The sequence below is a fragment of the Anneissia japonica genome, unplaced genomic scaffold (genome assembly GCF_011630105.1).
Source record: "Anneissia japonica isolate Jap-2015-1 unplaced genomic scaffold, ASM1163010v1 scaffold1567_len95293_cov131, whole genome shotgun sequence".
Classification (NCBI taxonomy): Eukaryota; Metazoa; Echinodermata; class Crinoidea; order Comatulida; family Comatulidae; genus Anneissia; species Anneissia japonica.
The window spans coordinates 53,489-68,741 of NW_022705064.1; the positions used below are offsets into that span (position 1 = coordinate 53,489).

General features: G+C 34.5%; 1 protein-coding gene across 1 annotated transcript in view; it reads right to left on the bottom strand.

The window, feature by feature from the left end:
* Positions 1-15,253, bottom strand: part of LOC117105198 (mediator of RNA polymerase II transcription subunit 1-like) — a 31,456-nt gene that overhangs the window by 7,595 nt on the left and 8,608 nt on the right. Inside the window, exon 6 of the mRNA XM_033246267.1 lies at positions 10,119-10,214. Within this exon, the coding sequence (XP_033102158.1) occupies positions 10,119-10,214 (96 nt within the window). The remainder of the gene's footprint in view (positions 1-10,118; positions 10,215-15,253) is intronic.

A 15,253-nucleotide genomic window follows, 5' to 3' on the forward strand; every position in this document is an offset into this window, starting at 1 on the left:
GTATATATATATACACGTACATACATACATATATCAGGGGCGTAGCAGACAGGTATTAAAACAGAAGGGTATTAAGCTAATACTCTCAAAATTTTAAAAATGCGTTTTTATGATCTCCCTGTTTCTAACGAATAACGAAAACAGCGACATTTAATATTATTATGCAGATTTTAAATTATAATTGCCCTAGTTGGCATCCCATAGAAAGGGTATTAATAATGATGTTTCTAATACCATACAGCCTAACACAGCCTAACTTCACAATGATTAACGATAGCGGTAAAATACCATGTCAAATACCAACTAGATTTGAACTCGTCACTGAGGACGAGTTAGGTGATCCGCCGCACTTTGACCCTCATTAAGGTCACGCGGTTCTGATTGAAAAGTGTCATAATATGCTAAAATATGCTGTAATTAGTTTTTTTTTTAAAGAATAATTTTGAGCATTTTAAAAGATTTCCGCATGTGTACACGTACGTCTTGACGCCCGTGAGCGCGGTAATAGCACAAAGAGTGACTCCTGATATGAATAATGTGCCAGGAACACAAAGTATGTAACAAAACGTGATTTACAGCTTTAATATGTGCTGTGTGCGTGGAAATGAACGTACGGCGGGTAAATTATGGAAAGTTTTGGAATGCTGAAAATGACCCAAAACGTTCTTTAAACTATCTGAATAGTAATATGGAGAATTTTCAAATTTTAACAGACACGCACGTCACCAAGTGTGCGTGTACAGTAATATCACACGAAATTAAACATTGTCAAGTGTATTTAAAACCGCCTGTTAGTTGGTAATGCCACACAAACTTTCCCTTCACATAACCTATATATATTAGTCTGATAGCGTCGAAATACAGTCTGCCGCCCTCATCTGTTCTATTATTTTACATCTTTTAAGAATGAGAGATAAAAGGGCTCCAAAAATTCATTCTTTTCACCATGTTGACGTGATCAAAATGAAAAATAAAGGGACACATCTTCAAGAGAATTGATTTAGCTATATCATACTCAAAGGTAGGAGACAATCAATCAAGAATAAGCGAGATACGTTCAAACGAGTATAAACATAATGGCATCATAAATAAAAATTCAGTTTTTTAATTCAAATGGCAATATGATGACGTCACAATGTCTGATCAGCCATTATGAAGTAAAAAATCGTATCTACAACTCATGTGCTTTCAGATTATCTAATAAAAATTGGGGGTTACCTTTCATCCTAAGGAGCTATAACTGATTAAAAATATTCATGGTTTTATGCATATATAAATGTTGACGCACGCGTACGTGCACGCTAAATAGCGAAAACGAAAAATTAAGGTACATAACATTCAACCTTGATCTGAAGCTTATGCTCACCATATATGATTTAGAAATGACGAATGGTTAAGATTATATGGGGTCATCAACGTTTTGAATAAAGAGAAATGAGGGGGTCAGAAAAAACAATTTTTTTGACCATGATGACGTCATCAAAAAGTAAAAAGAAGTAAAATATATGAAAGAGAATTGTCTCAGCTATAACATACTCAAAGTTGGAAGACGATCGACCAAGGATAAGCGAGATACGCTCAAATGCGTGTTTTCAAAAATGACATCATTGCTATAAGTCACTTTCTTTGAATTCAGATGCCAATATGATGACGTCACAATGTCCGATCAGCCATTATGATCTATAAAATCATATTTACAACTTATGTGCTTTCAGAATATGTAATAGAAATTGGGGGTCACCTTTCAACCTAAGGAGCTATAACTGATTAAAAATAGGTCTGATTTTAGCATAATTACACTGTATAGCGGCACAAATACGTGTAAAGATACCTATGTTTGATGCGCACATACGGTATTGCTATTGGCCAAAAGATGACCGAAAAGAATGGAAGTTTGTGAAAACAATGTCAGGAACCCAAACTATGTGAAAAAACATAGTGTCTAGCTTTCGTACGTGCTGCGCACGTCAAAATGCGCGCGCGTAGTGGAAAATTATGAAAAATTTTCAAATGCTCAAAATGGCTTGAAACGTGCTCTAATTTAGTTAAAAAGTGATTTCGAGCATTTTGAAAATTTGACACACGCGTGCGCGCGAGTTAATAGGCGCACGCGTAGAATTTAGGGTACAGTACATTCAACATTAACCCGAAGTTAATGCTCACTTAATACGATTTCGAAATGGCAACTGGTTAGGCTGATATGATCGATAATGTAAAAACGCAAAATTGCACGTAGATGACGTCACGCATGACTGAGCACGCTGAAAAGCTTACCATGACTATTCCAGACCAAGCCAAATGTTTGCTGACAGCGATTGTGCGTAACTCGTGGCATTTTTTGAGATATCGTGCGAACAGAAAAGGGGAGAAAAAAAGAAGAATAAGAAAAAAAAGACTAGATTTCACTGAGGACGAGTTAGGTGATCCGCCGTACATTGACCCTGACGAAGCACGCGCGGTTCTGATTGAAAAGTATTATATGCTAAAACATGCTCTATTTAAAGAGTAATTTTGAGCATTTTAAAATAAATTTTAAAAGAAAAGAGTAATTTTGAGCATTTTAAGGACTCACGAATGTGTACACATACGTCTTAACGTCCGTGCGCACGATAGTATTAATACAGTGTCACAAAGCCAACACATGTAACCGAAACGTAATTTCCAGCTTTAGTACATGCTGTGGGCGTGGAAATGAGCGTACGGCAAGTAAATTTTGGAAAGTTTTGGAATATTCAAAATGACCTGAAACGTGCTTTAAATTATCTGAAAAGTGATATTAACAATTTTTAAATTTTAAGGCACAAGTACGAATACCTTATACGACGTGCCTGATGACGGTAATGGCACATGAATTTAAACCTTGTCAAGTTTAATTTAAAACCCCCTGTTGGTTGGTAATGCCACACGAATTTTGCCTTTACAGTATACGAACTATCGGTCTGATAGTGTCGAAATAGTCTGCCGCCCTCTATTTTTAATGTGTTTACATCTTTTAAGAAAGAAAGATGAGAAGGCTCCAAAAAAGCATTCTTTTTGACCATGATGACGTCACCAAAATAAAAAATAAAGGGACACGCTGAAAGAGAATTGATTTAGTTATAACATACTCACAGGTGGGAGACAATCAATCAAGATAAGCGAGTACGTTCAAACGAGATTAAAAAGTAATAACATCATAAATAAAAATTCAATTTTTTCTTAATTCAAATGGCAATATGATGACGTCACAATGTCCGATCAGCCAATATGATCTATAAAATCGTATCTACAACTCATTTGCTTTCAGAATATGTAATAAAATTTGGGGGTCACCTTTCATCCTATGGAGCTATACCTGATTAAAAATATTCATGGTTATATGCATATATAAACGTTGACAAACGCGTACGCGCACGTTAAGTCGCGCGAATGGAAAATTAGGGTACCTGACATTCAACCTTGACCTCAAGATTATGCTCACTTAATATGATTCAGAAATGACGAATGGTTAAGATGATATGGGCTCATCAACTTTTTGATGAAAGAAAGATGTGGGGGTCAGAAAAAACAATTTTTTTGACCATAATGACATCATCAAAATTTAAAAAGATGTCAAATATATGAAAGAAAATTGTCTCAGCTATAACATACTCAAAGTTGGAAGACGATCGATAAAGGATAAGCGAGATACGCTCAAATGCGTATTTTCAAAAATGACGTCATAGGTATAATTCACTTTCTTTGAATTCAGATGCCAATATGATGACGTCACAATGTCCGATCAGCCATTATGATCTATAAAATCATATTTACAACTTATGTGCTTTCATAATATGTAATAAAAATTGGGGGTCACCTTACAACCTAAGGAGCTATAACTGATTAAAAATAGGTCTGATTTTAGCGTAAAGATACCTATGTTTGATGCGCACGTACGGTATTGCTTTTGGCGAAAAGATGACCGAAAAGAATGGAAATTTGTGAAAACAATGTCAGGAACCCAAAATATGTAAAAAAAACCCTAATTTCTAGCTTTCATACGTACTGCGCAAGTAAAAGTGCTCGCGTGTAGTGGAAAATTATAAAAAATTTTCAAATGCTCAAAATGGCTTGAAACGTGCTCTAATTTAGTTAAAAAGTGATTTCGAGCATTTTGAAAATTAGTGTCTTTCTTTTTAAAATTCTTCAAAACATGCATGTTAATATTTGCTCTAATGGAACATTGGCCCCACGTATAACCAATATGCTAAAATTGACCCTATAGATATTCACAGAATTTGCATACTGTATATCTTTGACACTAATGTCTGAAGAAACCTAATATTGTTCAATTCATTTTTATTTTTATTTTATTAAAGGGTATCTTAAACAATATATTTGTCACACATGTCCCGTTCCTGTCTATAAAATTTACGTCCTCGGCCAAATTATGCCAATTATGGATGAAAATATAGGGAACAAGGATTTATAAGTATAGTTAATGATAAGTATATTTTAATTTGAAAGTAATTGATTTAATTCAAAAAGGCTTGCTTGTGAAGAACAAACTGGAAACACCTGGTGAAGCTTTGGTATCGACTGCCTGCCAAAACTTGTGTTAATTAAATTACCTTTTCAAACTTAGTCTCAGAGTGCTATCTTATTAAGAATTTCTTAATGTGTTATAAGAAGGTGGCAAAATATATAATTTAGGGTATCCTAATTTTAGCCCCACCTCAACATCTTACCTCAATAGCTTCAGAAAAATGTTATTAGGTTCATCATCAATGACTATATCATCACATAAAAATGTTATATGACCAGGATAATGACCAATAATATAAGGTCAAAGCTCAATTGTTCCATATCTTTTTATCAATCAATTCAATTCAATTCATTTTATTCAGTCTATTATACATAAATATAACAGAAATGTACTTTGAAGCTAAGCGATCAAACATAAATATAAAGTGTTAAGTGATGTTAGAACAGTAAGATAAACTGTAAAAACATCAAAAGAAAGTAAAAAGTATTAAGATATATTATCAAAACACACTACGATGATAAAAGACAAAGAGAGAAAAAGCATTAAAATAGTATAAAATTATTGCATTTATGTAATGATTAACCCTTTCGGATCCACTGAACGCTCAGGCGTTCCGAGAATCATAACCGCGAATGGCCACAGAACGCTGAGGCGTTTCTTTGTTATTCCTTACTTTGAAATACAATTACGACTGGAGAAAACGTCTATATGACCTGAAACCTTCCCAGCATGCAGTTTACATGTCACAGTTTATTTTCTAACTAAAAAAACACATACTTGCTATTCAAAATTTTCCAGAAAAAATCATCAAATATCATCCTAAAATCTTCTCCATCAATAACGCAAAATGTCTAATCATAAAATATTTACTGATCCGGATGAAGTACTATTGGAAATATTTCGTGACGAAGACAGCAAAAATGATTTTTCTGATGATTCCACGAACGACGATGATAATAGCAGTGCAAGTGATAACAATGGTGAAGGTAATAATAATGAAGGTAATAATAATGTTATTTCATCCGATGAGGATGATAGAAATGTACTTGATGCTGAGACCCCGCTTGCAATGCCTGAAGCCCTGGCGCAACAAGCTAGGCCTAGGCCTAGACTCAACCAGAACCGACCTCGCCCGGTTCCACCAGAGCTTGAGAATGCCTACCGTACGGATGAGGCTTGGATGACCGATTTCGTAATACCATTTGGGCCTATGGTTCATGATGAACATTCAAGTATCTCGGATATTTTTAATGATATGCTTACTCATGAAACCGATGTATTAGATACCTTAGTTACTGAGACTAATAGATATGCTAATGAACACAAAACAGAGAATCCGGAAAGTGCAAGTGCTAAGCAATGGAAGGATATAGATAGGAATACAATGAAAGCATTTATTGCTGTTATTCTTTACATGGGGCTTGTAAAATTGCCAACTTTTCAATTACATTGGAGCACACACTGGCTTTTGAATTTTTCTGTTGCAGATGTTATGTCACGAAATGACTTTTTGTTGATACTAAAATACTTGCATTGCTCCAATAACGCCTTAGCTATAGCACGTGGATTACCAGGATATGATCGGTTGTTCAAAGTTTCTGCTATCACAAGTCAATTTTTAAAAAACTGGCAAGCATGTTATTATCCTCGCAGAGAAATTAGTGTTGATGAGTGTATAATTGCATTCAAAGGCAGAACTTTCTTGAAAAAATACCTCCCAAAAAAACCACACAAATTTGGCATGTGTGTTTGGTGTGTGGCAGAAGCATCTACTGGATATTCTTATGGCTGGGAAATATTCACGGGAAAAGGAACTGTACCTGTTTCAGTAAATGGTGCTTCTTATGATATTGTTTATAGATTGTTACGAGACAATGATTTACTTGGAAAAGGCCACCATGTGTACATGGACAATGCATTTTCATCTCCAAAATTGCATAAAGATTTAGCACTGATGTACCAAACAGGAGCGTGTGGCACCCTCCGCTGTGATCGGAGAGGCACACCAAATGTGATCAAGAATGCGCAACAAAGAAAACATGACCCTCCAATATTTTACAAGGATGGAATTCTGCAGTTTGTGTCATGGCAGGACAAAAAAAGGGTAACTGTTTTGTCAACAATACATAATGAGAATGTCTTCAAAAAAATAGTGAAGGACAAGACTGCACCCAACCATCAAATCGAAGTTGAAAAACCATGTAGCATAGAGTTGTACACTAAGTTTATGAGGGGGGTGGATTTGGCTGACCAGCAAATGTGGCACTCATTGTTTGTTCACAAAAGTCTTAAATGGTGGAAAAAAGTATTGTTTGCTCTGTTTGAAGTCTTTTGTAAATGCTCTAGTTATTTATAAAGCAAATCATCGTGGTACTTCAATTGATCGCAACAAGCTACGGCTAGATGTGATAACAGGTCTTTTGGATGGTTATATTCGGAAGCCTCACAAGCGTGGACGACACTATAGTAATCCTCCACCTATGCGTATCGTTGAACGTCATTTGGACACTCTCAATCCAGTTTTTCTTTCTAATGGAAAACGTCAACGGCTTGCATGTGTTGTATGTTCACCACCGGAAGGAAAAGTATGTCGCACAACAAATTGGTGTCCCCAATGTAATGTTGCGGTACACAAGTACAAATGTTTTCAACAGCTCCATACACTCAAAGACTATAAATATGATTGTCAAGGTCCTGGATCGCATAAATAAAATGGACTAGTGACACTACAAAAGAACATGGACAGTAGATACTATAATCAGATTTTTATTAGAATATATTTGAAAGAATGTTTATAACAAAAAACATATTGATGCATTTTATTTTTATTGATATACACATTGCGCAATATTACATTCAGCTGATCTGAATTTTGTTTCGGTCATATTTCAAGAATTTGTGAACTGAATTTGCCAATTTTGGTGGCAAATAAAAGATTTATGAATGTACTTTCAATTTATAAGAAACATTTCTTTTGTGTCTAATGTTATAATTATATTTTTTTTGAAAAAAACCCATTTTTTACATAATTTTTATTAATTTTCACCTATAGAGGGCGCTCTTCATTCGTTATGCATATAAATTTATAATTTTTTTTATAAAAAATAAAAGTTTATTGTCTCCCAAATATTTTTTATATAGAACATTTTTTTTCTTTCATTCATCTTGATTGTCAAAAATTACTTTGAAATTGACACACATAGTAATTAACATGTAGTGAATATTAATATGGTTATGCAGATGACCTACTGCATAGCAATTAAGATCCGAAAGGGTTAAGACCAGGTTTAAACTAGTATAAAATTATTGCGTTTATATTAAAATACATATAGTATAAAATCATTGCATTTATGTTAAAATGGTTAAGACCAGGTTTAAACTAGTATAAAATTATTGCATTTATATTAAAATACATATAGGCAGTGAAGTATGCAAGTAAATTCCATTTAAAAATTAGCAGGGATGGAGAATTACGATAATCACCTTTTGGCACGTCTATTAAATATATGGATAGAATTGGGTACAAAAGACTGTCTAAACCTCTTAGTTTTCAGTATAGGTGGAGTTAATCTGTTACCTGAGTAACTATGGTTAAAATGGGAGTACAGTGGATGTGTATTATAATTCATTATATCTTTAACTTTCTTAATAATTTTCTCATTCAAAGCGGAATCCAGATTCATCATGTTATCCCCAATAATTCAATTTGCTCATTATATCTTTCTGGGTCATATTTCCAAAGATACAAACGATACAATACCTCATAATACTCATAATCACAGAGTTATAAAATAATCTTAATATAGTTTTATCAATGTTCATATACTTCATTTTATGCAGGATCCCCATTCTGTTTTGGCTCTGACTTACTAGTATATCTGTAATATTTTTCCGATTAAGTTTATTATCAAAAAGGCAACCTAGGTATTTATATTCAGAGACCACAGCAATTTCCGTGTTTTTAATGGTTACAGGCTCAGCATTATTGCAAATTTTCCAAAAATCTATTATCATTTCTTTAGTCTTACTTGTATTGAGTTTTTGCAGGAAATGTTCGATAAAACTTAAATATTCATATTTCACACATACAATTTGAAAAAAAAAAAGTTTTGTAAATAAAGTTTCTATGGACATAAGTCGCAGAGACGCAATCAGTGAATATGTCAAAGGTCAATTGTATCATTTCCGACCATTTTGGTGACAGGTGTTCTGCTAGAGCCAATAAAAACAAATATTCCCTACAATTTGAAAAAGAAAGCAACTCTCTGTGACCAGCCATTGTCAAGATATAGGAACCTTATATTTTCATTCTCAGTTTGCATATTTTACAGCTAATTTGCATATGAACAGTACATGTGAACATGGTGTGATAATAGATTTCCATCCCTTCTATTATTATATTGAAAAGAAGCATGTATTTAAATAATTTAGGATCTAAATCAAGATTCTACGGAAAGTAGCAACAGAGATATGTAAATTTGGTGATTATAAGGTCAAAGGTCAATTTTAGCATTTCTAGTCTTTTCTGTGGAAAATGTTCTATTAATACAGCAAATAGAAACATGCATATTCTGCACAATCTGAAAAAGAAAGCAACTCTCTGTGACTAGCCATTGTCAAAATATGGAAACCTTTTATTTTCATTTTTAATTTTCATATTTTAGAGCTAATTTGCATATGAACAGTATATGGCCATGGTGTGATTATAGATTTCTATCTCTTTGATTAATATATTGGAAAGAATCATGTATTGAATAATTTAAGACCTAAATTAAGATTCTATATACATTAGTTGCAGAGATATACAAATTCAGTGAATATAAGGTCAGAGGTCAATTGTAGAATTTCTGTTCATTTTTTAGGCAAATGTTCCATTAGAGCAAATATAAACATACACGTTATGAGCAATTTGAAAAAGTAACTAACTCCCTGCAACCAGCAGTTGCCAAGATACAAGACCCCTACATTTTCAACCTAATTTGTATATTTTAGCTAATTTGCATATGTTCCCGATGTGTGACCGAGGTGTGATTTGTGGAATTTCATCCCCTCATTATACATATTAGATTAAAAAAGAAAAACCTTTGTTTGCAATTTGTTTGACCTTTGGCTCTTTTTAAAGCTAGATTGCCTAGCCTAGGGCCTAGTTAGGCCAGTGGCCTAGTTAGGTCAGGGGCCCAGCTAAGTTAGGCCAGGGCCTACAGTAGTTAGGCCGGGGGCCAGGCCTATAAGGTAGGGCCTAGGTACAGAAAAAGAATACTAGGTTAGGTTAGTCGGGGCTTGGGAGATTTGGCACAGTTGGACTAAAACACAGAATCGTTTCTATTGTTTTTCGACTTTTATTAGATATACAAGCTCTACAGTGGTGGATCATGTTTACTGGTAGGGATAGGGGTGGGGTGTGGAAAGACTATGCAGCAGTCAAATAATGAGTGTGCCATGAATAATTTAGCTAAGAGTTGGGGGTATAATCATGTTAGCCTGGAGACACATGCATCTGCCCCGGTTCTGTAGGTAGGAAGCGCTACTACTGTACTGTGACAAATGATCTTACTGTAGGTGTAACACCCCACAACTAATACTTAAACCTCTCTCCATAAAAAAAAACTCTTACCACAAGCCATTCCTATTTTGGCTGGATGTTCAAATGTTATTGTTAACTTGTTTTGCGTAACTGTTACAACTTCAAATAATGAAACATCAGATTCATCTGAAAAAAAGATCATTTCCACCATAATTTTTAAATATTCTATGATTTATTACATTACGTTAGGATAGAATAAGCTCACTAGGTTGATTGTTGAATGGTAGGCAAACAAGTAGTTGCATTGGTGACAATAACATATAAGTAAAACGAAAGAAGCATTGGTGTATAGTTGAGGACAGACCCACACCAAAAAAAAAATGAAATCCCCATTTTTAAGGGTCACAATTAACAAAATTGGTTTAGGCCTATACCAATGTTCAATCCAGGGATTCAGAGGATAAAATTCTGTTTAATGTTAAGTTTAAGACTCAAAAGGGGTCAAAATATATCAAGGTATCTTTATTTCAGAATATCAAAATCAAAATAACGCAGCACAAAGCTGAATTGTGATAAAATGTACAAATAGTCGTCAAAGTATGAAAAATAGTTTTAAAATTACAGGACAACCACAAATTTACACCACAGAATCCAAAAATCACACACAACCAAATTAAACAAGATTATGAAACATCAAATTGGAATTAAAAAAACCACAAACATAGGTCATTATAGGTCATTGCAGAATTATTGTTATTATTATGATATTATTAATATTGTTGCTATTTATTGGGCCAAATAAACCATACACACGTCAATGCAGTTTCACAATCTTTTAATTCTCTTTGTCTCTTCTTTGAGCATACAGAGTCACAGTAACTGGGCAGTAACTGTTCTACTATAACTGCTATAACTGATTGACTGCAAGTAGAAAAATATAAACAAAACAACGTTACTATGCACTAGGCTTAAGCCTATGCTTAGCGAATAGGAGACGATCCCTAAACACGTTTATCTGACAGTACCTGACTGTTCGGAAACTTTGCACGCAGGGCATAACGTGCAGTCCTAGGCCTAACAATTATATCATCGCATGCCTTTATCAGTGCATTGAATCTAATATTAATGGTTTATACAATTACACTAACATTACACAAACTAACCATTTAATATGATCTTGTAGATGTGGAAAGAAGTATGATTTGTGATGAAATACAGTTCAGTACTACGATAATACGAAGCTTACTACTTGATGTTACCATGGCTGACTGCCGCAACCTGACTAACCTCACCTAGCGGTTCATTCTATTATCCGACAATTAAATAAAATGATACGTTTGGCCGTAACACTATTATTATTATTACTATTATTAATCATAGACATTGTTTTCAATATTAACATTTTTATTGCTAATTATTATAATTTGTATAAAAATTGGTCATAAAATATATATATATATATATCTGTCTCTTGAAACTGTATAAGGTACGGTAGAGGACTGTATTTATATCGGTTGATTTTATATCTAAATTTATCATATTTTCTAGGCTTTCTTAAAGCAATAGATGTTTCTGAGCTTGTCTTTGGAAACCATGAACTAAATCTACAGGATTCACTAGCTTTTATAGCGAAACTCTTACATATGTTCTTTCCATGGGTTGATAAACTTTCTAAACAAACTTAAGGTCTTGAGAGGCTGTGTTTATACTACACTGTTGGATTGAACACGGTGTTGTGTCATTGAACACTAATTAGTGCTGGAGGCCGTTCCACCATTGACACTCATTTATACTTGTAATTTTGAAACCGTGTTACAGCAAAAGGCATTGCATTGTGGGATGTGTTTTAAAATCAACTATTTGTTTTTATCCCCAAATGCTGAGGAGTGCACACCTTAACTGCACTTTCCGTCCAGCCCATTGTTTTGTAAACACTACAGTAGGCCTATTCCTCAGCGGTCTCCCACTAGAACAATGAAAGTTAATAAACTCTACCTTAATTTGCCTTTTGTTCACAATAGAGCTGCAATTTACAAACTTAAATTATAATCTGACAAAATTACAAGATTACTCTCTTAGGTTTAACTTTAACATCTTAATCAATTGATGATATTCTGCATAATATAAGGCTTCAATAAACAATGCAGAAGTTTTTCACTGATAAGCTGTACTGTATAAGGTGACCTCGACTTGGTCAGTGAATAATTACCACTTGATATTACCTGCAGGCACAAGTAGGAATCCCAATCCACCAAATTTGGGGATTATTTGAAGTAGCCTTTTTCACAGGTGTTTGTAATCACACGGAATCCCTATTGCGTTTATACAACACACACGCCTCAGATAGAATACAGCGACATACACGTTTCTGAATTCCCTCTAAGCCAATGGTGCTCTAGTGACGCCAGAGTTCCACAAAGGCGCACCATACTCCAACAGAGGGCAGATATAAGATTTATAGATACAAGTCTACTCATAGTGATCCAAACCAGCTTGTTTCAGTTTCCTAATCATGAATAATTTTCTACATGCCTTACTATAAATAGCATTGGTGTTACTTTCCCATTTCAAATCCCTATCAAGGATGACACCTAGGAGTTTTACTCTATCGAGGGGAGGATGTAATCAGATATGCAAATGTTCATCTCTGGAAGTGCCTTTCGGCCAAAATAAACTTGCACGACCTGACACTTGGTAAGGTTGAGCTTCAGCTTGTTTTCTGCTGACCAATTAATTAGAGAGTCCACAGCATTTTGGATGTTACTAGGCTCATGTAAATACTGTACCTACTTTCACCAAGAGTCAGGTCATCCACATACTTTCAGATATGACCACTTGATCCCTCACTGTCTGCCATCGCCCCATTGTTCCCTGAATTTCTAGTTCAGGAGGTACCTGTATATCTTCCAGAACATTGACAGTCATATGATCTCTCACATAAACAAGAATGCCACCTCCTCTTTTATTTTCTCTATGTTTACTAAATACATTGAAATATGGAATGCTGTATTGCTCTGCAATCGCAAAATATGAAGTTGAATGATTTTTTCCCTTATTTTGACACTGCTGTAGTTGTTGTGAAACAATAAAAAAAAGTAGAGCAGTCACCCAATAAAGTGTATACCTCCACCCTGTGCCTGAATACAGTACCAGCAATATGCAGGCCTTGTAATGATAAACGAAACTGCAGCATAACCTTAATGATTGAAATAATGGAATCACCTGTTTTATTCAGGAACATTATATTCTTAGATGCTGTTTGAATGCAAAGGACTATTCCATTATTTTCTTTCAAGCTCAAGGGTACAAAATCAAATTTCTGTGACCTTGACTTTTGACCTTTTCTTCTGAAAATTGAAAGGTGTCTGATTATTATACCATTTCACTAAATTCATTAGTTTTTGTGTAATCTTGCTAAGAGACAGCAGTGAATACATAACCTCCTTGGCGGAGCTAATCAAGTGTCCCCTTAAAATATTGATTTGACCATTTGGCCATAATCTGAAAGAATTAAAACTGACATTCATTCCAGCAGATTGTACAGCACACTGTTAATAATAAGTAATTTTCTGTTCTATTTATTTTCCAGTGGCATTAGGTCCTTTACATATAATTCAACACCAGTAATCTGAATGCTCTCTATTACCAAGAGTCAAAGACAAAAAAAAAACAAAAACAAGATATTAAAAAGCACAAAAAACATTAAAATTGTTAAAAAAGATGAGATTTAAGTCATGATTTGAAAAGGGACAAAGATGAAGATGACCTTATGAAATTGGGTAAGTTGTTCCACAACACTGGTGCGTTGGGTGCGTACGCACCCCCCCCACCCCAAATCGAAAAACGTCCACTAATTATAAAAAAAAATGTGACCTTGTTCCCAGAATCATTATAAAATGAATCACATAACAGTACAGTATTAAGATTGTATGAATGTACAAATGAGTTACAATAAGAATACTAGAGCGCTGACTCCACACGTGCAATCTTTTGTACTGCCAGCAACATAACACAACAAACATACAACCCCGCTTTAGACAAGTATAATCGTTCCTGTCGTAATTGGTTTTTCTACTACTACTAAAAAATAAAAAACTCACTTGTGGCATTTTAGCCTTAATTTATTCTTATTTTGCTCTTAATTTTCTGCAATTTCGACAGCCTCCTTCTTCTTATAAAATGTGCTCTTATAATGTAAGTGATGTTGCTATTAAAACGTACAACGTTACTCGTATCATGATATCCCTTTATACAGTATACCCCGTCACGGGTTCATTGGATAGATAGCGTATACATACAGTATAATTATGCTTATACCTCTGTATATGTTTTCTGTCGATGCCCAGAATAAAAATGTTGATTAATTTGTTTCAAATGCTTCTAATGCACTCTTTATATCAAACTTTGCTATTATTCATTTAAAAGCAGAATTGATTTTGAATTTTTATTCGTAATGGTTACGAATTTATACAGTAGTATTTTTCATTTGGGAAACAATTTGCTTGTTTCTCCATGTCCTCCACTGGTAATTTTTTGATAGGCCCTATCGCTGTGTTCACGGACATATAGAGATTAACATGATAAAATGCCTTCAAATTATTAAACTTAAGTTAGATTTAATGCATTCAAAAATTTCCTTTGGGCCTTGCAAGCCATCAGGAAATTTTTTCAAGCATCAAATCTAACCATTGTGTAATAGTTTTCCTATTGTGTACTATGCACAGGTCTACTAATAGCTTACTGTACTATGAACCTTCACTGAAGTCCTTTCCTTTAAGCAGATCTTATTCTTATTGAAAAAGTTATTTTGTCTAGAAATTTAATAAGACTTTTATCAGTCTATAACGACAAGACTGAAATGTGCCATAGCTTAAGGGAAACCCCTACTCTTCCGAAAGATGCATTGAGTTCTATAAAACACACACAAATCAAATGGGTACACTGGTCATCCAATTTGAGGTCCTTCCAAGAAAACTTGATTCTACCAACCAAACCCTGAGCCAGAAGCTGCTCAAACCAGCACCAATCTTAAGACTGCAGTTAGCGACACCCCATCCTTAACACACAACTTTGCTGAATTACATAACACATAAAAGTAAGGAGAGTGCAGTGATGTTTATCATACAGTTTTTAAGCAGTGGCGTATCCAGAAGTCTTGAAATGGGGGTGCTTATGGGGAGGTGCGAAGTTGAAGTGGGTGTGTGTGTTTGGGGGGGGGGGGTTGG